The sequence below is a fragment of the Erythrolamprus reginae genome, chromosome 1 (assembly GCF_031021105.1).
Source record: "Erythrolamprus reginae isolate rEryReg1 chromosome 1, rEryReg1.hap1, whole genome shotgun sequence".
NCBI classification, from domain to species: domain Eukaryota; kingdom Metazoa; phylum Chordata; class Lepidosauria; order Squamata; family Dipsadidae; genus Erythrolamprus; species Erythrolamprus reginae.
The window spans coordinates 387,493,349-387,519,597 of record NC_091950.1 but is presented as its reverse complement, the minus strand read 5'-3'; the positions used below and the strand labels follow the sequence as shown (position 1 = coordinate 387,519,597).

At 41.4% G+C, this 26,249-nt stretch overlaps 1 protein-coding gene across 2 annotated transcripts in view; it reads left to right on the top strand.

Moving 5' to 3' along the window:
* The first annotated feature begins 251 nt into the window (after positions 1–251).
* Positions 252–26,249, top strand: part of MTMR9 (myotubularin related protein 9) — a 38,738-nt gene continuing 12,740 nt past the window's right edge. Inside the window, exons 1-9 of one of the 2 annotated variants that reach the window (XM_070734840.1) lie at positions 423–667; positions 3,352–3,712; positions 4,506–4,543; positions 7,407–7,515; positions 7,711–7,836; positions 15,856–16,029; positions 19,619–19,836; positions 23,986–24,147; positions 24,527–24,668. In XM_070734840.1, coding sequence (XP_070590941.1) covers positions 7,480–7,515; positions 7,711–7,836; positions 15,856–16,029; positions 19,619–19,836; positions 23,986–24,147; positions 24,527–24,668 — 858 coding nt within the window. In that variant the 5' untranslated portion in view covers positions 423–667; positions 3,352–3,712; positions 4,506–4,543; positions 7,407–7,479. Of the gene's footprint in view, positions 668–3,351; positions 3,713–4,505; positions 4,544–7,406; positions 7,516–7,710; positions 7,837–15,855; positions 16,030–19,618; positions 19,837–23,985; positions 24,148–24,526; positions 24,669–26,249 lie in introns of both variants that reach the window. The other variant, XM_070734839.1, reaches the window with a different exon arrangement.

Here is a 26,249-nt window from a genome sequence, read left to right as displayed (position 1 = left end):
ATGCCGTGTTTTCCATAGCTGTTGGCCGTGGGAAAACATCGTGATATTGAAGTGGATGAGTTCAAAGCGGAAAAGAATACAGATTCGGGTTTTTATTTTATAAAAACGAATAGACGGGGATTGTGCAAGTCGAAAGAAATAATACGGAAAACAAAGAATATTGGGAACGCGTTTCCAGCCGGCAGTTTTCCGAAGATGACGCTTCCGGTAAGGGCAAAAGCCAAAGAACCGGCTGGCAAAGGATTTTCCCCGGGAGAAGCCAGATTGGCCAAGGAAGGTTGTCACGTGGGCGAGGCGTTTGGATTTGGGCACGGTTTGGCCCGCCTCTCCGTCGTGGTCGACCTGGTGTGGTGCATGTGTGATTGTTTTCCCCCGCCCCACCTTCTCCTCCATATCCGGGGTACGGATTGGGAGCGTTTCCTGTCGGCAGAATCTGCGGGAGCGTTGGTGGGGAGACCGGGAAACGGGCGAAGGAAAAGGCTGCGCTAGGATGGGAGCGGGGTCGCGGAAGGAGGAGTCCTTCGCCGTAGTCGCCCACTGACTCTTTTAAACAAAAGAACTGCCTCCGTTATCCCGAGCTGAGCCCAACTGTCTCTTTTGAAGTCTCTGCCGCCTCCCCGCCCTTCCCAGCACGCTGCGATCGGATGCCTCGCTCTGGGTCCAAAAGGTGGGTACCAGATAAGCTTCTCTCTCCCTCCCCCGCCCCGCCTGCCCCTTTGCAAGTTAAAGATCTCCAGCCACCACAAAATCCTCCCCACCCTTAGGAATCCTGCCTTCCTCTTCTTGATTTGGTGATGTGTGTCTGTGCGTGTGAGAGAGAGATGCATATACAGTACAGTATATACATACCTATACCCGTGAAAATCTACGAAAGCAAAGCAAAACAAACAAACAAACAAACAAACAAACAAACAAACATGTGTTTGTGTGTATGTATGTGTGTGTATATATATACACACATACACACATACATACACTGCTCAAAAAAATAAAGGGAACACTTAAAAAACATAACATAACTTCAGGTAAATCAAACTTCTGTGAAATTAAACTGTCCACTTAGGAAGCAATGCTGATCGACAATCAATTTCACATGCTGTTGTGCAAATGGAATAGTTGTGCAAATGAAATATTCAATGAGAATACTGTATTTCATTCATTCAGATCTAGGATGTGTTATCTGAGTGTTCCCTTTATTTTTTTGAGCAATATATATATATGTGTGTGTCACACATGTTTTTGCTTTTACACATATATACACACACATGTGTGTGTGTGTATACACACCTAGAGGCAAAAAAGGAGCTGTGACCTTCCTTCAATATACCAGGGTGATCCAACAGAAAAAACATAGCCCCTCCCTGGTACAAAGCTGAAGGGATCAGATCTGGTGGCCTAGAGATTAATCCTCTGCCTTACAAGGCAGAAGCCCCAGGATCAAATCCCAGTAAGGGTATAGCTAGCTGATGAGGCCTGAACAAGGCCGAAATAGCGCTATCCTAGTCTCCCTTAATTTTAAAAATTCAGCAAAAACGTGATGTATACACACACACACACACACATGTATACACACATACATATACAGTATGCACACACACACACACACATTTGTTTTTATAGGTTTTCATGGGTATAGGTATGTAGGTCTTGGCATATTCGGGTCTTTTCCTGTGTAAGAATGATTGAATCTTGGTGACGTTTCAACGAGGTCCCATTTATCATCTTCAGGCTGGTGCTTTCGGCTTCCTGCTAGGGTGAACTAGCTCACCCTAGCACAAAGCCGAAAGCACCAGCCTGAAGATGACGAGTGGGACCTCGTCAAAACGTCGCCAAGATTCTATCAATCCTACATGGGAAAAGACCTGAATACGCCAGGACAGACAGACAGATGTATATGTATATGTCTGTCTGTATATATATGTGTGTGTGTGTGTATGTATGTATGTATTAATTTATTATTTATTAATTGGATTTGTATGCCACCCCTCTCATTAAATGCACAGAAATATATACACATATATTTCTATGTCACCCAACTCCCTAGGCCCTAGGGACTCGGGGTGGCTCACAACAAAAATATACATGGATCAATATAAAAACATTTTAATTTAAAATAATTGCAGTCATCCATACATTAATGGGCTGACCTCACCAGTAAGCCCCTCTTCCCGCCAGGTCAATGGCCCCAGGCCTGTTGGAAAAGCCAGATCTTTACGGCTTTCCAGAAGGCCAATAAGGTGGGAGCAGTGCGGATCTCAGGAGGTAGCTGATTCTAGAGAGTCAGGGCAACCACAGAGAAGGCTCTTCCCCACCGATCCACCAGCCGACACTGTTTAGCTGATGGGCCCCGAAGAAGACCAACCCTGTGGGATCTAACTTGGGAAGTATGTGGTAGAAGGCGGTCTTGAAGAAGATGATGATGATGATGATGATGATGATGATGATGATGATAATAATAATATAACAATAACAACAACAACAACAACAACAACAATAATAATAATAATAATAATAATAATAATAATTTATTAAATTTGTATGCTGCCCCTTTCCAAGGTCCCTGGCCCTGAGCCACATAGGGCTTTAAAGGTAATAACCAACACCTTGAATTGTGACCGGAGACTGATAGGAAGCCAATGCAGCTCGTGAAGAATTGGGTGTATTTGGGTGCACCCACAAGCTTAGCTGCATTCTGGACCAACTGTAGTCTTGGATCACTCTTCAAGAGTAGCCCCATGTAGAGCATAATTCACTGAGTAGTGCTGTAATGGCTTCTTGTGATTCTCTTTAAGAAAGAGAAGCTGGTGTCCTTTTCTCACCCCTCTTGTTACTCCATTTTCTTAAGAATAGGAAGTTATGACTTCCCTTTGCTTTTAGATGAAAATGTTCTAATCCCTTTACTTTCTCTCCAGTAATTCTGAGCTGAGATTCTTCCCCTGCTCAGTTGCTTCTGGGCTTAAATATTCAAGCCTAACAAATTGGGTTGGTTTTTCTTGAAATACTGCATGGGAAAAGTCTCCAGATTTTTTTACAGGCCTTGAAGGTCCTCCTTGTTATCTTACATTTAAATATCCTTATCTACTTTACACCTGACTCTTTCCTACAAGTAGAAAAAAACTGCAATTGTGACATCCAGAATCATGCTTCAGGGCCTCCTTGGATTGTGACATCTCTCCAGTCTTACCCAACTTTTCTGCCCCTGGGGCTTTTTAGGTCATAATTTGATCCTTTCCTAAAGCTTTACCATATCTGCCTCTTCTTTGTTGAGCATTCATTTTCTTTTAAATAATCTTTCCTTGTGAAAGCTAGGAATGATTCATGGTTGCTGTGTTGTTTTCTTCCCCCATCCAGAAAGAATTCACATCTTGCTATGATGATCTCTGCCGGATGGTTAACTCTCAGCTAGTACTGTTATCTTGAGAGTTACCACTGCTGGTGGAAGCTGCGGGAATAGTTGAGACTGCACCTGGCCATTGGATTGGGATTGGCTTGCTTGAAAGGGCAATTGTGCTGGATCTGGAGGTGCTATGGAGTTTGCTGAGCTTATCAAGACACCGAGAGCTGACAATGTAGTCCTTCACCGCCCCTTCTATCCAGCAGTGGAGGGGACCCTGTGCTTAACGGGACACCACCTGATCTTCTCTTCGCGACGGCAGGACAATGTCGAGGAACTTTGGCTCTTGCATTCCAACATTGATTCAATTGAAAAACGGTGAGGATATTTTAGCTCATGGAGGGAGCTATAGTCCCCAAAAAACCAAACATCTCTTCCATGGTAAAATTTTTTGCAGGTGCTGGATGCAGGAATGGCCTGGATTAAATATAATAGATATAATTGAATCCTAGCTTGATAGGAGTGCCATGGTTTTCTGTTTCTTCATTGAAATTAAATACCCATACTGTATTTTACTGTTTTTTAGCTGATTTGTATAGTTCTCCAGATACCGTAAGCAGAATTAGTTACAGTGTAGTATAGTTATACTAGCACCCCAGTTATTAAGCAAGCTGTATAATTCCCTTATCAGGGAAGGAAAACCAGGGTGGAAAAAAATTGATTAAAAGAATAAATCAATTTTAAAAATTTAAATTAGATTTTGATTTTTATCAAATTTATTTTAATGAAATGCTTTTGGAGTAGTAAAAATCTATCTAAATATAGCTTTATATTTAAGATACATTAATAATGTAGTTTATTCAGCATGAAATGGAGCTTAGTTATGTAGCATGAGGCTGTATACTCTGCAATATTAGGGCTGTTGGTGAGTCAACGAGGAGTCAGAGGAGAAGCCACTGCCGGACAGAGATGACTGTTACTCTTTAAAAAGTATTATTGAAATATAATTGATTTAAATCAAGCCTTTTTACTAGTGATTTAAATCGACTTGATTTAAATCAAACTGACCTTGTTGAAAACACTGTTCTAGTTTAATTATCTTGCATAAATACATCCAGATCTTTTATTAAGTCAGCTCAGTTGCATTACCTTGCTATTTCTCAATTCCCAGACATCTGGAGAGTACCACATCAGGGAAAGCTGTTATAGGTAATTATGAAATAAATGTCAATTTTTGTTTTTTAAAGGATGGAATGTATCTTATTTTGGGAAAAGCATCAAACTCAGTTATCTAGACTCTGAGAATTTTACCTTTTCCAGTTCTAAGGAATCAAGGGACAGGCTGTTAACTAATGAGTTTCAAAACTGCTTTTATTTTAGAGGGCTTGTAGAGAGATATAACCCACAAAACTCTGATTTTATTCTTGTGGTCAATTTTTCATACACTATTGGCAGTTCCTGACTTATGACTGTAACTGAGCTGGGAATTACAGTCATATATCCTGGTTGTTAAGTGGATCACTATGTGATTGGACCTGATTTTATTATATTTTGTCAATGATTGTTAAATGAATGTTGAAGTCATTCAGTAAATCCGTTTTATATTAATGGCTACTTTCTGTTGGGAACCAGAAGTAAACTCTGGGAACTGGCAAAAAAAACCTATCAAATCTGCTGGTTGTGTGACAGCGGGATGCTGCAAATAGTCATAAAGGTGAGCTGATTGCCAAGCACCTGAAATGCAATCACATGACTGCAGAAGAATGCAGCTGTCGTATTTTGAAATCGGATTGTAAGGAGCTTTTTAAGGGGGATCCATCAAAACTTCAGTTGCTAAGCAACTGGTTGCAAATTGAGGTCTATCTACTGCTTTCTTCAACACTAAAAGACAACCAATTTGGAGCTATATTCAAGCTTAAAATGGGACAATTAACCTGCCCTGTCTTCTCTTTTCTCCTTGATGCCCTGATATTATGTAGTTTTCTTGATCAAGAATAACTCTTAGAATAACAAGAGCAGACTCTCTCCTTGTAGAGCAGCCCAGCTACAATTCAAAGATATGCTTTGCGTTATTCAGACTTGATGAAAAGGGAGCATAATTAGCTGTTTATTTCCATGAAGATAGGTTGTCCTGATGAAGAACAATCTGGAATTATTTATGACTCAAATATTTCTTTAGAATTGGGAAAAATTAAACCCCTGCATTTTTATTCCTATAAAACGGTCTCAATTTAAAAAAAAAACTATTTAAGACTAAACCAACCGGTATTTCTTTATCATATTGCTGGGTGACCGCCCATGGTTTTTATTGCTCTTTCAAAGTATATTTAACTGATGCTAAATGGCTGATAGCGTTGAAACTAGCCTGATTTAAGAGGGACAGCACTCCAATGAGAAGGTGCCACAACAGAGGATGTCTGACACCCACATCTCCCTTTAAAGAAAAAGTGCTTCTTTCAGAGATCTCTGTCACTGTAGGCATACAGTAGCCAAGTATAGTTGTTGTTGTTGTTGTTGTTATTATTATTATTATTATTATTATTATTATTTAGATTTGTATGCCGCCCCTCTCCGTCGACTCGGGGCGGCTCACAACAGTAATAGTACAATATATAACAAATCTAATAATGAAAAGTCACTAAAAACCCCTTATTAAAAAAGAAACATACATACAAACATACCATGCATAATCTGTATAGGCCCGGGAGAGATGTCTCAGTTCCCCCATGCCTGGCAGCAGAGGTGGGTTTTAAGAAGTTTACGAAAGGCAAGGAAGGTGGGGGCAGTGCTAATCTCCGGGGGGAGCTGGTTCCAGAGGATCAGGGCCGCCACAGAGAAGGCTCTTCCCCTGGGTCCCGCCAGACGACATTGTTTAGTCGACGGGACCCGGAGAAGGCCAACTCTGTGGGACCTAGTGTCGCTGGGATTCGTGCGGCAGAAGGCGGTCTAGGTCGTGACAACACTTTGAATTGTGACCGGAAACTGATCAGCAGACAATGCAGACTGCAGAGTGTTGGTGTAACATGGGCATACCTAGGTAAGCCCATGATTGCTCTCGTAGCTGCATTTCGCACGATCTGAAGTTTCCGAACATTCTTCAAAGGTAGCCCCATGTAGAGAGTGTTACAGTAGTCGAACCTCGAGGTGATGAAGGCATGAGTGGCATGATTGGTTGCTTGGCATGATTAGGAAGGGAATTGAAAATAAATCAGTAAGTGTTGTATTGCCTCTGTACAAATTGATGCTGAGGCCACACTTGGAGTACTGTGTACAGTTCTGGTCACCGCACCTCAAGAAGGATATAATGGAACTGGAAAAGGTGCAAAAAATGGCAACAAGTATGATCAAGGAAATGGAGCACCTCCGTTATGAAACCAGGTTGCAACGCCTTGGTCTCTTCAGCCTTGAAAGACGGCATTTTAAGGGTGACTTGATTGAAGTGTATAAAATCATGCATGGGATAGAAAAGTTGGATAGAGAAAAATTCATTTCTCTATCACATAATACTAGGACGAGGAGACACTCCCTAAAGCTTATAAGTAAAAAAGCGAGGACAAATAAAGGGAAATATTTCTTCACCCAGAAGGTCGTTGGTTTATGGAATTCACTTCCAGAAGAGGTTGTGACAGCTATCAGCTTTGATAGCTTCAAGGCAGGATTAGACAGATTTGTGGATGCCAAGTGTATCCGTGGTTATTGAAACGGATGTCCATGTGCTGCCTCTATGGTGGTTGAGACAGGCAGGATTCCCTTGAGTACCATTTGCAGGGGGGGTCAAGGGAAAGGGAAGGTTTTGCCTTGTCTTTCTGCTCAAGATCCCCATGATCTTATATTCTTTTTAATGTTTGCTACAGGTTTGGAAATCTTAATTTCTAAAATAACCTCCTGTTCATTGACATATTCTCCCATTAATATTTTCTAACTAGAAGCACTTGAATGTTTTAATGACTCAAGACTTCAACTTTTGTTCTGTAGACTTCAACTTTTGTTCATTTGAAGGCCATGTAGGTATCTACAGGCCATCAGATTATATTCTTAACTCTTTGGTATTCTTGCTTTTATATCACTGCAGTTTTATCGGCTTCTTGGGCACCATCATTATCAAATGCAAAGACCTGCGAATTATCCAGCTTGACATTCCTGGCATGGAGGAATCTTTGAACATTGCTAGCTCCATTGAGGTAAAGTTATTTATAGAGATTAAAAAAACCCAGAAAAACAAAACCCAGGTTCTGTTCTGTAGAGATTATGTGGAAGATGGCGCTGGGGAACTAGCATTGTACTCTCAGTCGTTACTCTTTCCAAATCTATTGCTTCAGAGCATCTAAATGGACAACTAGCACATTGTAACACTATGCATTTTCTCCTTCTTGTAGGCACTGTCTACCTTGGATTCCATCACACTCATGTATCCTTTCTTTTATCGCCCCATGTTTGAAGTAATTGAAGATGGTTGGCATTCATTCTTGCCTGAAAGTGAATTTGAACTTCTCAATTCAGTTGTAAGTTTTTGTTTTTATTTTTTAATCACATTTATATTCCCACTCATTTTGCAGAAGTGACTCTTGGTGGTGTACAATAATCAATAAAAACAACAAAGGTATAAAAAAAGGTCTAAAAAGTTACAATCATCGTTAGAAATGAAAAACACTTAAAAAAGATAAAATATACAACCACAGTGGAGCCATCTAAGAATCCTAAGACTCCGAGGGCTGGTGACATCATTAGGTCTTAAAGGACTTCTGGCATGATAATGAGTGGGGCTAGGAGGAAGAATGTCAAGGCCCATCCCATCAAATATATGTCTCTACCTGATGATACTTGCAGCGTACTTTCTCTGCAAAATCTAATGGGACAGGTTGATGTAACTGGGGAGAGGTGGGTTCCCCAGATAACTTAGACTAATATTAGGAAAGCTTTTAAAGCTTAAAACAATCATCTTGAATTGGACCTGGAAGCAGACTGGCAGCTAAGGCAGCTCACAAAGCAAAGGTATAATATACAGTGTTCCCTCGATTTACAAATACAAAGTCTATATCACGGTTTTTCAAAAATATTAATTAAAAAATACTGTGGTTTTTTCCCCCTATACCATGGTTTTTCCTGCCCAATGACGTCATATGTCATCGCCAAACTTTTGTCCGCCTTTAATAAATATATTTTTTAATAAACTTTAATAAATAAACATAGTGAGCAATAATCGAAATGGTTGCTAAGGGAATGGGAAATTGCAATTTAGGGGTTTAAAGTGTTAAGGGAAGGCTTGTGACACTGTTCATAGCCAAAAATAGTGCATTTACTTCCGCATCTCTACTTCGCGGAAATTCGACTTTCACGGGTGGTCTCGGAACGCATCTCCCGCGAAAATAGAGGGAACACTGTATATTTTCTTTGGGAAGCACACAAAACTGCCAGTATTACTGCATTCTGAACCGGTTGTTGCTTCTGGATACTCTTCAATGATAGCATTGTAATAGTTCAATCTGAAAATAACAAGGGTATGAATAGTTCAGTGTGGAAGTGACAATCTGATCAGAGCCTGGCAATCAGGAATGGATGCAACTGACGCACAATACAAAGCTGTGCTTAGTTTTTCCTATCCACAACAGTCACTTGCTTTTAAATCTACGAAACTCCCCAGATTGCATGCCAAGTCTGAATGCCCCCCATTCAACATCAAAGATGTCATGGTCCTAGTACCAGTAGGCCTCCAAACACAAAGCCAGTCTTGGTAGGGTTTAGCTGAAGCCTGTTCACCCATCCAAACCATCACAATCTCCAGGCATAGCTTAATTCTCCAGGGGCAGACATGTATAGTGGGGCATAATAAGCATACTTATTATACCCAACATCCCAATAGATGAGTTTACCTCACATAGATGAAACTTGTGCAACTATCTTCTTCACAACAACTTTCCCCAGAAGGGGAAGTTAAAATGCTTGACCCAAATTGTCTGGTATGATGGGATGCAGCAATGGCTTCTTAAGAAAGGTCCCTGTGGTTCGGTTGGTTCTCTGGACTCAAATGGAAACCACAAAGGAAGAACTTGGTTCTTGTTTGTCTGAGGCCTGTCGGAACAGAAGTCTTTTTTTTTCTGTTTTCTAATACGCATAAACAACCAGTAAGAATGCAGTGAAGACTTAATTTAAAATAGATACCTTTATTATATTCTGGAGACCTTACCTACAAAAAGATATTGACAAAATTGAACGGGTCCAAAGACGGGCTACAAGAATGGTGGAAGGTCTTAAGCATAAAACGTATCAGGAAAGACTTAATGAACTCAATCTGTATAGTCTGGAGGACAGAAGGAAAAGGGGGGACATGATCGAAACATTTAAATATGTTAAAGGGTTAAATAAGGTCCAGGGGGGAAGTGTTTTTAATAGGAAAGTGAACACAAGAACAAGGGGACACAATCTGAAGTTAGTTGGGGGAAGATCAAAAGCAACATGAGAAAATATTATTTTACTGAAAGAGTAGTAGATCCTTGGAACAAACTTCCAGTAGACGTGGTAGATCAATCTACAGTAACTGAATTTAAACATGCCTGGGATAAACATATATCCATCCTAAGATAAAATACAGAAAATAGTATAAGGGCAGACTAGATGGACCATGAGGTCTTTTTCTGCCGTCAGACTTCTATGTTTCTATGTTTCTATATAAATTATAATTTAAGCATTTTGTAGCTGTTTAACAATGCTAAGTCAAGTGCAGATGTAACATTTAAGCAACTTCATGCTTATCAACATTAATGTTTCAAAAATGATAGTTAATATTGACATAACCTCTTTTAATCTTTAAAAGCTTATGTTATCTATATCATCAGAGCGTTAATAATCTTTAGTTATTATTGTATAACACTACTTTATTCAGATGTACAATGTTCTACTTGTGTTTTATAAAAGAAAATAAACAAATAAAACAATATTAACTTGGAGGGGAGAAGGGAAGGGACTTCCAAATGAATCATATCACTGAGGGGCATTTGGCGTGGAATGAGAACCTCTCTTCTATCAGATATTATAAATGGCTGCAATAGCATTACAGATAGCAGTTCTGGTCTCTAGGTTTGCATTGCTGCTACGGTATGTACCTCACATTAAATGTCCTGGGCATCAGGCCATCATGTTGTGCCAAAATAAGATTAATGGGTTGGCCATCACCCTTAATGTGAGCATGACAATTGTATTTTATTACCCCAGTTTAGAAAAGGAAATGAAGCCACTTTTGGGGAAAATGGGATGTTGGAAGTTTTGGATGGTTTTAAACACAGCTCAGGTGTTGCATTGATGGCCGGTAAATGTAACAAGGTGCTAGACATCTATAAATGCCTGCATGGCACAGGGCCTACTAATCTGAGAGACAATCCCCATCCAGTTGTTTCTGTTCTATTGGTATATCTGGGTAGAATGGATGCCCTCCCAAGTGCCATCTTGTGGAACCGATGAAGCATGTTTTTTCTGTAGCAGCTCCTGCCCTCTGGAATAGCATCCATGCCCCAGATACATATATAAGTCCAACTCTCCATTTCACATCTGGAAATAGAGAAAGCAGCATTTTTCTTAAGGTTCCAGAATGTACCAGAACGTAAGGACAACAATATCCCAGAAACAATGGCAGAAATAATAGCTAGAGTAAGAGGAGATAGATGAGTTCTACAGGCTTCACACTAACTATGCCCTTAGGCATAAATTGCCCAGGGAGGTACATATTAGTTTAGAAAAAAAACCCTATAAGAGATCAACTCTACAATAATTCAAGGGAAAACTTACTTACTTACAAAGGGAAAGAAATAATCATTCCCAGACAGATCCCTCAGAGAATAAGAGACAAAAGAAGATGTCTGTTTTCACAACTGATAGGACAAAAAATAACATTCAGGTGGTTAATTCCTGAGAGTCTGTTGATCTTGAGGACAGAAAAAAGATTTAGAATAACCTCTATTGACGAGGCTAGAGACTTTGATCAGTATATTAAAGGTGAGGAAGAACAAGATAGCAAAGATGAGGGAGAAAAAGGAAACCTGGAGGAACAAAGCTCAGAGATAAATTGATAGTACAGGAGAGAAGGAAGAGGAAGACAATAGGTGGATATGAAAGGGAAGTTACAAGACCAAGAGCTCAGAGTATAGTAGGAGACTCCAAAGAAACTGCAAAGTGAAAAAAGGGATGAAAGATAAATACATTTGATTTGAATGAACATAAATGCATTGAATTCCCCTATTAAAAGAAAGAAAATGCTACTTAGATTTTCAAAACAGAATTCAGATATCACATGTCTCTAGGAAGTCCACATTAAAAGAGAACAAAGCGCGATTCTGGAATATTCAAAATTGGGGAAACTATATTTGGCTCTATCAACAGTTAAAAAAAGGGGGGTGGCAGTGTATAGTAAAAAATTGTTAAACCCAAAGTTGATATACACTGATGAAGATGGTAGAATTTTAATAGTTGAAATAATATCAGGATATAGGAAAATATTACCTATGATAATCTAGGCTCCAAATATAAATCAGAAAACCTTATATTCTAAATTACACAAAAAAATGACAGAATTACAATGGGGGAATATTTGTATAATTGGAGATTACAATGCAATAATAAGAACAGGATGAGGCGACAATTGCCAGGATCATTTGATGAAATTAGATGAGAATTTGAGTTGTGGGACAGATGGCATTATTTAAATCCAGAGAGTAAACATTATACTTTTTTCTCCCATCCACACCAAACCTGGTCTAGGATCAACATGGCCTGAATTAATTAATGAAATAATAGAACTAGAAAAACGTTTAAATGCTTGGGCGGACTATAACTTATTAATAATAAAATGGAAAGAACAAGACAAGAGAAAGAAAATGAGATGGTCATTAGATCAAAGCATAGTAGGAGAAAAAACTATATTACAAATGATTGAGAGAGAATTAAAATATTTCTTTAAGGTGAATACTAAGGAGCAAAACTTAACACATTGATTCCCCTGGGCTGTTTCCGTTTTATGAATGGTTTGTATGAGATGTATGATTGTTTTTATGTTAAGGGTTATAAATTGTTTTAATCATTGGATTTGTACTGTTTTGTTGTACTGAGCCGCTCCCAGTCTTCGGAGAGGGGCGGAATACAAATCTAATTAATAATAATAATAATAATAATAACAACAACAACAACAACAACAACAACACAAAACTTGTGGGATACTACAAAGGCTTATATTAAAAGATTAACGATAGCATTTGTAGCAAATCGTAACAAAGAAATAAAGAAAAACAAAATTAATTACAGTATATACAAAACTCAAAATTAGAGAATAATTTACAGAACGACCCAAAAGGTAATAAAACCAAGGAGGATTTAATTATAACCAAACATAAAGTTTCAAGTTTTATTGGATTTATATGCCGCCCCTCTCCGAAAACTCAGGGCGGCTAACAACAATCATGAAAATATACAATAAAATGCAATACTAAAAGCAAATTAAAACCCCTTAATATGTAAAAACCAAACATACATACAAACATACCATGTATACAGTTGTAACGGCCTAGGGGGATAAAATTAATCTGATAAACCAAAAGGAATTGGCACGAAAAATTAAGATAGCCAAACAAAACTGTACAGTGAACCCTCGATCATCGCGAGGGTTCCGTTCCAGGACCCCACGCGATGATCGATTTTTAGCGAAGTAGCGGTGCGGAAGTAAAAACACCATCTGCGCGTGCGCAGATGGTGTTTTTGCTTCTACTGCCGCCCGCCCTTCGCCCGCCCACCCCGTTGCTCGCGCAACGGCTTCCCTGGGTGCCCGCTCGCTTGGGAACATCCCAGCTCCGCTCCCCAGCTGGGAAGCGGATCTAGGGAGTCCCCACCGCGCGCGCGTTGCTGGGGAAAGCGCGCGCGCTTGGGAACATCCCAGCTTCGCTCCCCAGCTGGGAAGCGGATCTAGGGAGTCCCCACCGCGCGCGTTGCTGGGGAAAGCGCGCGCGCTTGGGAACATCCCAGCTTCGCTCCCCAGCTGGGAAGCGGATCTAGGGAGTCCCCACCGCGCGCGCGTTGCTGGGGAAAGCGCGCGCGCTTGGGAACATCCCAGCTTCGCTCCCCAGCTGGGAAGCGGATCTAGGGAGTCCCCACCGCGCGCGCGTTGCTGGGGAAAGCGCGCACGCTTGGGAACATCCCAGCTCACGCGCGCGCGGTGGGGACTCCCTAGATCCGCTTCCCAGCTGGGGAGCGAAGCTGGGATGTTCCCAAGCGCGCGCGCTTTCCCCAGCAACGCGCGCGCGGTGGGGACTCCCTAGATCCGCTTCCCAGCTGGGGAGCGGAGCTAGGCTGCCCCAAGCTCGCGCGCGCCGCCCGCCCGCCCACGCTGTTGCCGGCTCCGCTTCCCAGCTGGGAAGCGGAGCTAGGGTGCCCCAAGCTCGCGCTCCAGCCCACCGCCGCTGGGGTCTTACCGGGGCAAGAGGGGGAAGACCCAGGGAAGCCTGCCCGGCGGGGAAACTCCACCATCTACGCATGCGTGGAAGGGCACGCATGCGCAGATGGTGGAGTTTACTTCCGGGTTGCAAACTAGCGAAATAGCCCTTTCGCGATCCTTGAGGACGCGAAACTCGAGGGTTCACTGTACTTTGAATTTGCAAATAAACCAGGAAGTTGGCTTAGAAACTTAGAAAATAGAGGGCAGAGAGATTAATCAACCAACTACTAGATGAGAATGGGAAAGTACATATACCCTGTTTCCCCGATAGTAAGACACCCCCGATTGTAAGACGTATCGGGGGTTTCAGGGGAGTCGGCTAATATAAGCCATACCCCGAAAGTAAGACATATGTCTTACTTTCGGGGAAACACGGGGGTATTGCCGGGGGGGAGCCCGATGACGTCGCTTCCAAGCTCCCCGCGCGCCCCTCGCCTTCACATCGCCGCGGCGCCACCGCCTCTTCCCTGGCTTGGCAAAGCGAAGGACGGCGCTGGTCCGAAGCGAGCCGAGCGGGCGGTGGCTTGCAGCGAAGGTGCTCGTCCCAGCAACCAAGTCCTGCCGAGGCTCGGCTGCAAGCGGCCAGCGAGGCCGACCAGCTCCGAGGCGAGCGGCCGGAGCTGCGCCCTCCTTCGCCCGCCTCCTTTCCGGCAGGCAGGTGGGGCTGCCCAACTGCGCAGAGCGGCTCCTCCCCTCCAGACACACGCTTCCCCGACACACGTCTGTGGCTCCACACGTGCACGCCGCTTGGAGCCCTGAGGTTGAACTTGGAAAAGGGCTCACGAGGATCCTGTCCCGCAGCTGCCCTTCTGGACTCTGGGGAGATGCCTTCGGGAACGCGACCCTTTCAATTTTTTTCCAATGTAAGACATACCCCGAAAGTAAGACGTAGTGGGGCTTTTGGGGGTAAAAAGAAAGTAAGACACTGTCTTACTTTCGGGGAAACACGGTAGGTCTGAAGAGAAAAAATCCATTTGTCCAAAGGTTTTTTGTGAAATTTTATAAGAAAGGAGAGATTAAAGAAGACATCAAGGATTACTTGGAAGAAAGGAAATTGCCAATTGTGTTGGAGGAGGATAATGCCAGGTTAAACAACAAAATAACAATAACAGAACTCAGAAATGCAACAAAATAAAAACTTGTTTGGAAGAAATTACCCAACAGGTGATTGATTTGAAGCCGGAACTGTTTTTACTGGGAATTTTCAGAGGAAAGCTTTAAAAAGAGGATCGTTATATAATTCTCCATATAACTACTGCTGGTAGGATCACTTATCCTCAGAGTTGTAAAACTGATACCATCCCCACATCCTCAGTGGTTGTTAGAAAAATTTTAGAATGTTCCGAGATGTGTAAACCAACAATGGAGATACATGAGAAGAAAGATATAGAATTTTATGAAGCATGGAACAAGTGGTACAAGTGATTAAACTAAATTAAAAACTTCAAATGTTTTTATAGAATGAGGGTCATCCGTGAATAAATAATAAATGTTCTTACATTCTTTTCCTGTGAAAATAATTAGACTCATATGTAATTTAAGTGGAAGAAATAGATGTGGAAAACTTTTTAGGGCACTCAATCCATTAAAGATCGAACTGGACAAATAATAGCAAATGTCACATGAAAATAGCAATATTTTAAAGTATAAATATATTTGGGAATATTATGAAAAAGCTGTAAAAGTGATTAGTTATGTTTATGTTTGTTTTTGTCTTATGTGTTTGTATGTTTTTTCTTCTATGTTGTTTTTAACAAAAAACCTCAAAAAGATTATTTGTTTAAAAAATCAAATTAATCAACAGTCTCATCTTTCTGAATTTCTCATGTGGTTCTTAATTCAAGATATGTTCAAGACTTTGAATAGGTTAAATTAAATATACAGTACAAAGATAATTTTAGCTCAAATATGAATGGATGTTCATATAAAGATTTATGTTGTAAAGTTGCAAAGTGATTCTGAAGCCAAATTAATTTATGATGAAGAAAAAAGAGAAAGTAAGTCAGTTTGATCTTGATGGATTCTTATATGCAATAGTATTCTTTCCTAGACAAATGAATGGCGGTTGAGTTACATCAACAAAGATTTCTCAGTCTGCCCTTCTTACCCACCTGTTGTCACTATCCCTAAAGCAATTGATGATGAATCTTTATGCAAGATTGCCACTTTCCGCCATGGTGGACGTTTCCCAGTACTCAGCTATTATCACAAGAAAAATGGGATGGTGAGTTGGACACTTGGATTACAAGGCATGTGTTTTCTTTGTAATAACTACATATTTAAAATGTATGCATGTTGCAGTACTTAAGTGCCTTAATTGAAATTATTGTACTGGAAGCTTGAGCATTTCTGGGTAGCAGGAAGAGAAGATTATCTGACTCTATGATTAGGAAAGGTCAGATTATCGGAATAACTGAGATACATGATTAGGAAGGGTCCTGAAGATTCAATTTGCAGCCTGAGAATCTAGTGGTTACATTAACTAAATGCTCCCAATGATGTAAATAATCCCCAAAGATGTAGAAATTATCTCCTTTTTACAATAGTTTATAATTGGCTTTTGCACTTTTATTTTAAATATTTCTCGTTGTTTAATATTAATAGAGAGTGAGGCTGCACACTCAATAGCTTTTTGGAAGCTGAATAAGCACCATTGTTTTCATGATATAACAATGAATTCCAAAGGAAGGTGTCTTTTTGAGGGGAGTATATTAAGATCTTAAGAGTACTGTGGGTGCATTCCTATGGAAAAAATAAAATGCTGCCCTTCATCAGAAGAGATGTTTGACCATCCATATTCTCCTGCTCGTGTTCCTAGAAGTTGACTGTCAGCTGTATTCAAACAAGAACTACCGTGTTTCCCCGATAGTAAGACCCCCCCGATTGTAAGACATATGGGGGGGTTTCAGGGGGGTTGGCTAATATAAGCCATACCCCGAAAGTAAGACATATGTCTTACTTTCGGGGAAACACGGGGGTATTGCGGGGGGGGGAGCCCTGGGTCTTCCCCGCTGCACACGCTTTCTCGACGGGGAAGGAGGCTGAACCGCAGATATAACATTGGGAAGAAGGTGCAAGGAATCGCGCGAGGGGGGGATAGCGGCGGTGGTTTGGATTAAGCGATCGTAATCCCCCAAAAGGACGAACTCCAGCCTCGGAAGGCCAATGAACCGATGGCTATGAAATTAAGGCTTTTCTTTGAGAGAGAGAGAGAGAGAGAGAGTGGGGGATAGTCGTCGTCGTAGCGCTAAAGACCAGGGCAGAGAAAGCGCGAGCTGCATGCGGGAGAAGCGGAGGAGGAATCAGGCAAGCCGAATGGGAGCCTGTTCTGTGTGAGTCCGTTCCGGGTTTTGCTTACAGCCCCGGGCATTAGCAATAGCAGCGGCGGCAGGAGAGGCAGCCCTTTGCAATGTGGTCCGCCTGTCTCGGCACTTGCAGAGCGAGGATGTAGAGGTGGGTTTGCGGAGGAATTGCTGGCGGGGAATGGAGCGAGGGAGGGCAGGGGAGGGATTCCCATTCGGCTTGCCTGATTCCTCCTCCGCTTCTCCCGCATGCAGCTCGCGCTTTCTCTGCCCTGGTCTTTAGCGCTCCGACGACGACTATCCCCCACTCTCTCTCTCTCTCTCTCAAAGAAAAGCCTTAATTTCGTAGCCATCGGTTCATCGGCCTTCCGATGCTGGAGTTCATCCTTTTGGGGGATTACGATCGCTTAATCCAAACCACCGCCGCTATCCCTTCCCTGGGTCTTCCCCGCCGCCCACGCAAAGGGGAAACCCCAATCTTCGCCTCCTCGCTGCTGCGCCGCTAAAAGGACCCTTTCAATTTTTTTTCCAATGTCAGACATACCCCCATAGTAAGACATAGGGGGGCCTTTGGGGGTTAAAAAAAAGTAAGACGCTGCCTTACTATCGGGGAAACACGGTATTATAATAAAATTATACACTCTTGAAGAAAGGGAAATGGGATGAAAAGGGGCTTCACACTTACACATAAATGCTATTTTTTATTGTATCTTAATATTTGCAGAAAATATACTGCTCCAAAAAAAAATGAAGGGAACACTCAAATAACACATCCTAGATCTGAATGAATGAAATACAGTGATCCCCCGGTTATTGCGTCCCCGACCATTGCGAACAGGGTAATTTGCGATTTTTGAACCCGGAAGTCAAAACACCATCTGCGCATGCGTGCCCTTTTTTCTATGGGCACGCATGCGTAGATGGCGCCGGGCAGATCAGCTGCTGGGCGGCTTCCCTGGGTCTTCCCCCTCTTGCTGGCGGGAGGGCGAAGCCCCCCCAGCACCCGCTCGCCCTTCGCCCGGGAAGTTCGCTAGGAGTCAGCGGAGAACGGCGCGCCTGTTTTAAAACGATCGGAGTCGGCCGGCTCCGATCGTTTTAAAACAGGTGCGCCGTTCTCCGCTGACTCCTAAAGCGGGGAAGTTCGCCAGGAGTCAGCGGAGAACGGCGCGGCTGTTTTAAAACGATCGGAGCTTTCCAATGAGTCCCGAAGACAAACGTTAAACTTCCGCGTTTGTCTTCGGGACTCATTGGAAAGCCGCGCGGGTGTTTAAAAACGTCGCCGCCGACATGGGGGGCTTGCTAGCACCCCCCCAAACCCAGGTTGGGGGTTCAGGGGGGTGCTAGCGAGCCCCCCATGTCGGCGGCAACGTTTTAAAACACCCGCGCGGCTTTCCAATGAGTCCCGAAGACAAACGCGGAAGTTTGACGTTTGTCTTCGGGACTCATTGGAAAGCCGCGCGGGTGTTTTAAAACGTCTCCGCCGACATGGGGGGCTTGCTAGCACCCCCCCAAACCCGGGTTGGGGGTTCAGGGGGGTGCTAGTGAGCCCCCCATGTCGGCGGCGACGTTTTAAAACAGCCGCGCCGCCCCAATCTTCGGCTCCTCGCTAGCGCTGCGGAAGTTAAAAACACCATCTGCACATGCGCAGATGGTGTTTTTACTTCCGCAGCGCTACTTCGCGAAAACCCACTCGTTGCGGGGGGTCCTGGAACGGAACCCTCGCAACGAGCGGGGGATCACTGTATTCTCATTGAATACTTTGTTCTGTACAAAGTTGAATGTGCACAACATCATGTGAAATTGATTGTCAATCAGTGTTGCTTCCTAAGTGGACAGTTTGATTTCACAGAAGTTTGATTTACTTGGAGTTATATTGTGTTGTTTGTGTTCCCTTTATTTTTTTGAGCACTATATTTTGTATTTTTTTTTTTAATATAACTTTGAAAATCAACATAAAATTGTTCTCACTTGAAACATAGAATTATATCCTGGATATATATGTACCAGCTTTCATTCAACTTTTATGAAGGGAAATGTGTTTTCACTTTAATATTGAACATATGAATTGTCAGATAAAATACAGAAATCCTTTTGACTCTGTCAGTAAGAATGCATAAATGACTTTGAGGGAAGAAGGGAAGTGAGGTGGTCTAAGAAATAATCAAACAAATATCGGGAGTCTACTGTCACTTAGCAGTCAGAGAAAAGAACTTAGGAAGGACTCACTGTAATGGATAAAATTATAAAAAAATTCTTTTAATGCAGTCTTTAATAAAATAGAATTAGGTAATCTTGTTTTTCATATCTGGTTTGCCTGGGAGAGTAGTGAACATATCCCCCCATGGAATCATAGAATACATTTATAGAATACAGCCGGCCCGAGTTTGCGGGGAGGGGCGGCATATAAATCCAATAAATCTAATCTAATCTAATTTAACACTACATTGGTTTTTATACTACAGAAGACTTACCTGGGTACATAGTCTTACTACAGTTTGTTGGTCCTTCTAGGTGATAATGCGCAGTAGCCAACCACTTACAGGTACTAATGGGAGGCGTTGTAAAGAGGATGAGAAGCTTATCAATGCCACCCTCAGGGCAGGCAAGCGTGGCTATATCATTGATACACGATCCCTGAATGTCGCTCAGCAAGCCCGGGCCAAAGGTGGAGGCTTTGAACAAGAGGTTCATTATCCTCAATGGAGAAGGATTCACAAATCCATCGAGCGGTGAGTTTCTGCATGAGAAAAACTTGCTTTCAAGAAATTTAATTCATTTTAGAAGGGGGTGTTTTTTGGGGGGGGGAGGGACTTAGAATATGGCATTTAGGAGATTTGAGACACGCAGATGAACCAGTTATCTGTCCAAATAAACTATATCAGGTTAGGCGTCAGAGGTCAATACAAGAGCCGGGGTGGCGCAGCAGGTAGAGTGCTGTACTGCAGGCTGCTGAAGTTGACTGTAGAACTGCAGGTCAGTGGTTCAAATCTCATCACCGGCTCAAGGTTGACTCAGCCTTCCATCCTTTCGAGGTGGGTAAAATGAGGACCCAAATTGTGGGGGCAATATGCTGGCTCTGTTCAAAAGTGCTATTGCTAACATGTTGTAAGCCGCCCTGAGTCTAAGAAGAAGGGCGGCAGAAAAATCGAATAAATAGATAGATAGAAATATAGAAAGATAGATAGATAGATAGATAGATAGATAGATAGATAGATAGATAGATAGATAGATAGATAAATAAATAAATCTTTGTATTTTCTTAAATAGCAATAGAATTTAGACTTATATATTGCTTCATAGTGTTTTTACAGCCCTCTCTTAGGCGATTTACAGAATCAGCATATTGCCCCCAACAATCTGGGTCCTCATTTTACCCACCTTGGAAGGATGGAAGGCTGAGTCAACCTTGAGCCAGTGATGAGATTTGAACTACTGAACTACAGCTAGCAGTTAGCTGAAGGAGCCTGCAGTGCTTCACTCTAGCCACTGTGCCACCCCAGATCTTAAAGCAGATCTAATTAAATAAAGAAACAAAGGAGAGATTTTTTTGAAGCATTTTCCAAATGCTGTAGGGAGTACTTTGGCTCTATAAAGGTGGGAGGTAGGAAATGCTTATATTTTCATGCTTTCATTTCATTTATTTATTAATTAATGTGTTTGTGTGTATGTGTCTATTATTTATCTATTTTAAAAAATGTATATGGCTGCCCAACTCATGGTGGTTTTAGACTGAGTTGGTATATTGTTTTGTGTTGTTTGAGAGTTCAGTGGAAACTTTTTGTTATGTTTAGTCAACTTAACCATTGTATTTTATTTATTCCATATTCATAGTACACTATTTTTTCTATTTAACATTTTAAAAGTCGGCGAAGCAGTGGAAGTGATGTGCCGGTGCCTGGAGACTGTTGGGGTCTGGATGGGTGTCAACAGACTCAAACTCAACCCGGATAAGACGGAGTGGCTGTGGGTTTTGCCTCCCAAGGACAATTCCATCTGTCCGTCCATCACCCTGGGGGGGGAGTCACTAACCCCCTCAGAGAGGGTTCGCAACTTGGGCGTCCTCCTCGATCCACAGCTCACATTAGAGAAACATCTTTCAGCTGTGGCGAGGGGGGCGTTTGCCCAGGTTCGCCTGGTGCACCAGTTGCGGCCATATTTGGACCGGGAGTCACTGCTCACAGTCACTCATGCCCTCATCACCTCGAGGCTCGACTACTGTAATGCTCTCTACATGGGGCTACCTTTGAAAAGTGTTCGGAAACTTCAGATCGTGCAGAATGCAGCTGCGAGAGCTATCATGGGCTTTCCTAAATTTGCCCATGTCACACCAACACTCCGCAGTCTGCATTGGTTGCCGATCAGTTTCCGGTCACAATTCAAAGTGTTGGTTATGACCTATAAAGCCCTTCATGGCACCGGACCAGAATATCTCCGGGACCGCCTTCTGCCGCACGAATCCCAGCGACCAGTTAGGTCCCACAGAGTTGGCCTTCTCCGGGTCCTGTCAACTAAACAATGTCGTTTGGCGGGACCCAGGGGAAGAGCCTTCTCTGTGGCGGCCCCGACCCTTTGGAATCAACTCCCCCCAGATATCAGAGTTGCCCCCACCCTCCTAGCCTTTCGTAAGCTCCTTAAAACCCACCTCTGTCGTCAGGCATGGGGGAATTGACATGTTCCTTCCCCCTAGGCTTATAAAATTTATGTATGGTATGCTAGTGTGTATGATTGGTTTTAACGTGGTGTTTTAAAATTAATTTAAATATTGGATTTGTTTACATTGTATGGCGATTGCTGTGAGCCGCCCCGAGTCTGCGGAGAGGGGCGGCATACAAATCTGATTAATAAATAAATAAATAATAAATAAAAAAGAAAGTGCATAAATAATCTTATCTTTTTAATTCATTGTTTACAATAGATGTTCCATTTTATGTTAGAAGTACAGTTCAAAAGAATATGGTCCTGAATTTAATTACTGTTATAATTAAAAGCCTAAGAGCGAGAGGTGTTCAGTTTGCCATTTAAATAGCTCAATATTTCCTGCAGCTTCATGTCTCAGTGGAATTATAGACGGGAAAAGAAAAAAAAAGTTTCTGTTAAAATCCTGGATTTATAGCCCGCAGAATTTGCTTGACAATCCTATTTATTTATTTAAGGGAGAGATTTGCATCTCTCCTATTCTTTGCTACATTTGTCTCTCTTTTTAGGCTTCATTTTTGTGGTGCGAAAATGGCATCCCTATTATTGGGTATTGGTTCCTTTAAGGGCAATCTAGGATCGATATTGAGAGACTGTGAGTCACAATGTTCCAACTATAATATAGCTTCCGCCTCTCATGTTGAGCAGCAACATGCATTATGCTTTTTTGAGAATACTTGGAGCAACAGAAATGTTCCATGCAGTGTACAATAATAAGAAATAACTGTATGCTGACACAAATATAAAAAAAATAACAAAATAAAATAAAAAATGCACAGGACTTAATTTCAAAATGAAAGCCAGATTATTTTAATTTGCCACTATAATGTTAACAATATTGGAATCTCCCACATCTTTTGATATAAAAGAGTTGTCATAGAAACATAGAAGACTGACGGCAGAAAAAGACCTCGTGGTCCATCTAGTCTGCCCTTATACTATTTCCTGTATTTTATCTTACAATGGATATATGTTTATCCCAGGCATGTTTAAATTCAGTTACTGTGGATTTACCAACCACATCTGCTGGAAGTTTGTTCCAAGGATCTACTACTCTTTCAGTAAAATAATATTTTCTCATGTTGCTTTTGATCTTTCCCCCAACTAACTTCAGATTGTGTCCCCTTGTTCTTGTGTTCACTTTCCTATTAAAAACACTTCCCTCCTGAACCTTATTTAACCCTTTAACATATTTAAATGTTTCCATCATGTCCCCCCTTTTCCGTCTGTCCTCCAGACTATACAGATTGAGTTCATTAAGTCTTTCCTGATACGTTTTATGCTTAAGACCTTCCACCATTCTTGTAGCCCTCAATTTTGTCAATATCTTTTTGTAAGTGAGGTCTCCAGAACTGAACACAGTATTCCAAATTGATAAATTGTCTATTGATAAATGGCTCCTTCTCCAATGTGGGTGAAGATAGCATCCAGGAATGCATTAACTCTGTCTAGAATTTGATTGGGCTGAGTCTGCAATCTTTAAAATCATGCCTCCTCCGCCATCTTCGCCAGCCTTTGCTCAATCAATCTTAGTGACTAGACATGTGGAAAAGACTTCCATTCCTGAAAGCTATATTTACTAATTGGAATGAAATTCAAGATAAGCAGTTTCCACTGAGGGCCGTGTGATGACATTTTACACTTGGGAGCACTGAGAAAGTGAGAATTTGGCAAGGGGCATTGCTGGCTCCCATTGATCCTAGCAGTCATCGAAGCTTACCTCAGGTCAATCCCCATCAGAATCCAGGGCTACCTGGACAGTGTTCTCATCCAGTCCCAGTAGAAATCTCAGGCAGTTCAGAACTTGGCCTGGATACTATCTCCACCACCCAGTGAAAAGGCATGTCAAGTAAGACCAATGCCTTTTCCCGGTGACTAATTTTGTTTCAATTAAGGTGTATATGTATAAAGCAAAAAGGTGTAGTTCAGCCACTACATGAACTTTTATTTGATTTTGTACTCTTTTCTCTGAAGTCCTCCAACAGGATGTGAGGCTTGATTCATAGTTTGCAAAAGTTTTAATATTGGAATTATATGGTACTTAGAGACCAACGTATATTTCTTAAAACTGAACACTTGAAGGTAGGAAATGTGAAAGTGTCCCCATTGTGATAGTAAAAGTGTGCATCATGGATGTAAGATTGCTTTCATGTTTGCCCCCTTTCTTCCTAATGTGCCTATAGATACAATATTCTTCAAGAGAGTCTCATCAAGCTTGTGGAGGCCTGTAATGACCAGTCTCATAATATGGATCGTTGGCTAAGCAAGTTAGAGGCTTCAAACTGGCTGACCCACATCAAGGAAATCCTGACCACAGCATGCTTGGCTGCCCAGTGCATTGATAGGTAAACATTCAGACATCTGTTTCAGTTTATTATTTATTTAATTATTCATCTTAAAACCATATTCTGGATGGCTCACAACTGAAGATATAATCATATCTTCAAAGAACAATAACATAAAACAATAAAGGGAAAAACCTGCCACTATAATAAAATTTCTCCAAAGAACCCCAACTGATTTTCTATCAGTTGGTCTGGAATAGACTAATAATAAACTTTCCTTGGTCAAATTGGGGTCCCTTCTAATATTGGTAGCATTGACTAATTAGTTGACTCTGGGAAGTATTTGTAGAAGTATGGTTGGTTGGTTGCATGGATGGGTTGATGGATTGATGGATGGACGGACAGATGGTTCCCTTTCTTGAAACATTTTCTCTCTTAGGGAAGGAGCATCTGTCTTGATTCATGGAACAGAAGGCACTGACTCAACACTACAGGTGACTTCCCTGGCTCAAATTATTTTGGATCCCAGGTGCAGGACCATTCGTGGCTTTGAAGCTCTGATTGAGAGAGAATGGCGTCAGGTATGAACTGCTATGTTTTCCCCAACAAAACTTTTTGTTTTACCTTCATCTCTGAAGTACAAATCATTTGCTAATTCATGCAAAGAATAACACCTTATCAAGAATCACTTGTGAGCAAATTATATAGATGTGTGCATTTAACACATTTTATGTTGCAAAATTGTTCTGGAGTCTAGGCTGCTAATGACAATCAAAATAAAATATATCAGATGATGCCCAGCTTGTTATAGTAATCCAAGTTAACATGCAGATATTTGCATTTATTTATCTGTTTGTTTGTTTACTTACTTATTTATTTGTTTGTTTATTTGTTTATTGTCAGAGGTGAAAGGGACCATGCAGGTCATCAAGTCCAACCCCCGGCCTGAGCAGGAAACCCTATAGCCCCCAACCAAATGGCAGTGCAATCTCTTCTTTAAAATGTCCAGAGTATTGGAGTTCACAATGTCTCCTGGAAGATTGTTCCACTGGTTGATCGCTCTGACCATCAGGAAGTTCTTCCTTATTTCCAGGTTGAATCTCTCCTTGGTCAGATTCCAGCCGTTGTTCCTTATCCGGCCCCCTGGTGCCCTGGAGAATAGAAATGAATTTTATTACCTCAAAGAACAAGATTCCTGTTTACATACAAATTTTACTGTAAGATCTTTAGTGCTATAGTCCTGGTTCTAAGCTCAAGGTGGCTAAAAACCTGAAAGGGCAGATCTGAGGATAATAGTCCTCCCTCCACCCAATGAAATATCCATAATACGTGCCAGGTGTTTTATATAGATGAACTATTTTAATTTTGGATGAAAGAATTGTAAATTAGAGTGAATTTAAATCAACAATTCTCCTCTTATTTTGTAATGTATAATTTTATCAGAGTAAACCTGCTGTTAGTCTAAACTAATATAACATTTTCGTATGTAACAAAGCCTTTAAAAACTGAGGGATGTAATATAAAACTTAAATTGTTATTTACTCCAGGGTTTGTTTGATTTTTGTCTCTGGATTCTCAGCTAAAGCTGTAATCTGTTCCTATTTGGTTGATATAGCAATGTCAGGGGAGTCAAAGTGATAAAAACCAAATAGAAAAAGTAACAAAATTTAATTGAAAGACTTTAGAGGGAAAAGTCAACTATAACTTTATATCAATTGGAGATTTTAAAACCATACCAAAGATTCACAAAATATTTGGAAGTTTTAAATTTGACATCATTGATTTTGCAAAAAGCCACCTTGCATTTTATGTAATGTATACACTACAATAATTTCATAACTGCAGTAAAGTAATAATAACATCCATACCAGTCCCCTATATTATTTTCTAAGATTTTCCTTAGAAAAATATTTTCTAGTGTGTGATCCCAATAATTCTTAATAATAAAGCCAAAATCTTTTACATAAATTCCAGTGCATAGATTTCACAATTCTATTGTGCGTATACAAATATGCTATTTTCTCTACTGAATTTGAGGGATCTTGGAGTCTTAGTGGACAACCAGCTAAGCATGAGCTAGCAGTGTGCAGCAGCAGTCAAAAAACCCAATATAATCCTAAACTTGATTAATAGAGGGATATCATTTAGGTTTAGAGAGGTAT